The 2500-nt window shown below is 41.3% G+C and overlaps 1 protein-coding gene across 5 annotated transcripts in view; it reads left to right on the forward strand.

The window, feature by feature from the left end:
* LOC138980067 (uncharacterized) overlaps positions 1-2500 on the forward strand; it is a 31340-nt gene that overhangs the window by 27345 nt on the left and 1495 nt on the right. For all 5 annotated transcript variants that reach the window (XM_070352866.1, XM_070352867.1, XM_070352868.1 and 2 more), the window contains one exon: positions 1-2500. This exon is cut by the window's left edge and continues 269 nt beyond it; it is cut by the window's right edge and continues 1495 nt beyond it. In XM_070352866.1, coding sequence (XP_070208967.1) covers positions 1-172 — 172 coding nt within the window. In that variant the 3' untranslated portion in view covers positions 173-2500.

The following is a 2500-nucleotide window of genomic DNA, read 5'->3' on the forward strand; positions in this document are numbered from 1 at the left end:
TATTGACGGCGTCCTCCTGCAGAAGCTGAACGAAGCCACGCTCAAGAGCGAGTTCAAGATGACGCAGGTGGAGTTTCTCTTGCTGCAGACTTTCGTCTCGGAAGGTCACATCCCTAAGAGTAATTCGTCTTCTTCGCCGCACGGGACGAGCAAGTTTCCTTTCAAGCTTTGATGGATTCAAAGGGCGCAGTGGCGTGGTGGTAAGACGTCGGCCTCCTAATCGGGAGGTCGTGAGTTCAAATCCCGGTCGCTGCCGCCTGGTGGGTTAAGAGTGGAGATTTTTCTGATCTCCCAGGTCAACTTATGTGCAGACCTGCTTAGTGACTTAACCCCCTTCGTGTGTACACGCAAGCACAATACCAAGTGCGCACGGAAAAGATCCTGTAATCCATGTCGGAGTTCGGTGGGTTATGGAAACACGAAAATACCCAGCATGCCTACTCAACGAAAGCGGATTGAGCTGACTATGCTCTCAGAGTATAGTGTGGGGAACCCAAATGGGCAACGAGCTCACACGTAACCAGACAATTCTGGAACGCTGAAGAAGAAGATGGAATCAAAACAAAGAACTGAATCGTCAAAGTGAAAGATGTTTCCAATTCCTTCAGAGGATTTTTGAGAAACTTTGATTGATTAAAACGTAATGGCTCATTACGTGCAATTTTCCTAAGAAGGATTACAAGCTGAAGCAATGACACTTCGCCTTGTGAAGAACAAATGAACATGGACACTTGGTGTAACGATTTCAAGCGTTGACCCATTACAACGTGCAAGTGTTCTGGCTCATTGAAAAAAGAGGACTCCTTGCTTGACCTAGAGCTATGACTGATTGAAAAGTTGTGTCTCATTTCGTGTAAGTTTATATGGAAAGGATTTCCAGCTCTTACGGATTAAAAACTGAGGACTTATTACGTGCAAGTTTCCTTTGAATGGTTATTTCAAGCTTAGAGGGATTGAAAAATAACTGACTCATTACGGGCATTTTTTCTCAGAAGGATTTCGGGCTCAAGCAGATTGAAATGCAAAGACTCATTCTTGAACTCGAAGAGAATAAGTTAATATGGATTCTTGGTGTAAAAAGGACTTCAAGCTATGACCCATAACGGGCAAGTTTTCATGGAATAAATTAGAGGGTTGATCCATTGAGAAGAAGTTTACTTGGAATGATTTCAAACTTAGACCCGTTGCATCATTGTTTTCTTGGAACGAGTTCAAGTTTTGACTCATTATTAATTTTGCCAGTGTCCGTGTGTAATGAGTTCAAGCTCTGATTAAAAAGTGACGACTTATTATATACACTTTTTTCCGTGTTTTGTTTGTTTGTTTAGGAATTCAAACTTTGGCTGTTTGAAAAAAGATATGACAAATTACGGTCACATTTTCTCCGATTGATTTGAAACTCTTACTGATTGAAAAGTGATGACTGGTTTTTGTACAGGTCACGTCAACGTGGATACTTGGTAGGTTGACTTCACGCTTTTGCCCACTATGTGCAAATTCAAAAACAAAGAGACTGCCAACGTTCCAAAATTCAGAATAAAAAAACAAGAAAGGTAGGTTGTTGGAACGTTGTTATTGACAAAAATACGTTACAATCACACATATTCATTCGCTCGGCTTCCTGGCGAGTGGGCGAAAACTGATTCCACTATGTGCAAGTTTTCTGACGGATTATGAAGTGATGATTGACCCATTATGTGCAAGTTTCGTTGGGTGGACTTATGTCAATCTTTGATGGATTGAACAGCGACTGGTTCATTGCTGGGGAGGATTTCAAGCTTTAGCAGATTGAAAAGAAATGACTTATCCGATTTAATGCAAAAACAAGTAAAACGTGTATGCTTGCTAGAACGATTTCAGGTTTTAACCTATTTCGAGCAAGTTTGCTTGGAATGATTTCAAGCTCTGACAGATTGGAACGTAATGACTCGTTGAATGCAAGATTTAATTCCTTGGATGCAAACGCACTAATACCAAGTGAACAACCCGTTATACAGGGTGACCCAAAAAAAAGAGTACCCAAACAAAACGTCATAAATTGAACAAAAATAAAGCAATCTTCATAAAATTTATTTACACACACAAGTAGCCTCTGCATGATTTCAACAGAAAATGTTAGCGTTCTAGCTTGTCTTTCAGGAAAGTTATGCTCATTATACAGAACATGCTCCAAATGGCCTCCCCCGGATTTAAATCCCCCAGATTTCTATCTTTGGGGGTTCCTGAAAGACAACGTCTACAGGAACAACCCACAGACAATTGCAGAACTCAAGCGAGCCATCACAACAACCATTCGCGGAATCTCGCAACAGGAGTGTGTGCGGGTGATTGATAACTTTGCGCGGCGAGTTCAAGTTTGCCTGAATCGGCGCGGAGGCCATTTGGAGCATGTTCTGTAGAATGAGCATAACTTTCCTGAAAGACAAGCTAGAACGCTAAAATTTTCTGTGCAAATCATGCAGAGGCTACTTGTGTGTGTAAATAAATTTTACTGTAATGA

Source organism: Littorina saxatilis, linkage group LG11 (assembly GCF_037325665.1).
Source record: "Littorina saxatilis isolate snail1 linkage group LG11, US_GU_Lsax_2.0, whole genome shotgun sequence".
NCBI classification, from domain to species: domain Eukaryota; kingdom Metazoa; phylum Mollusca; class Gastropoda; order Littorinimorpha; family Littorinidae; genus Littorina; species Littorina saxatilis.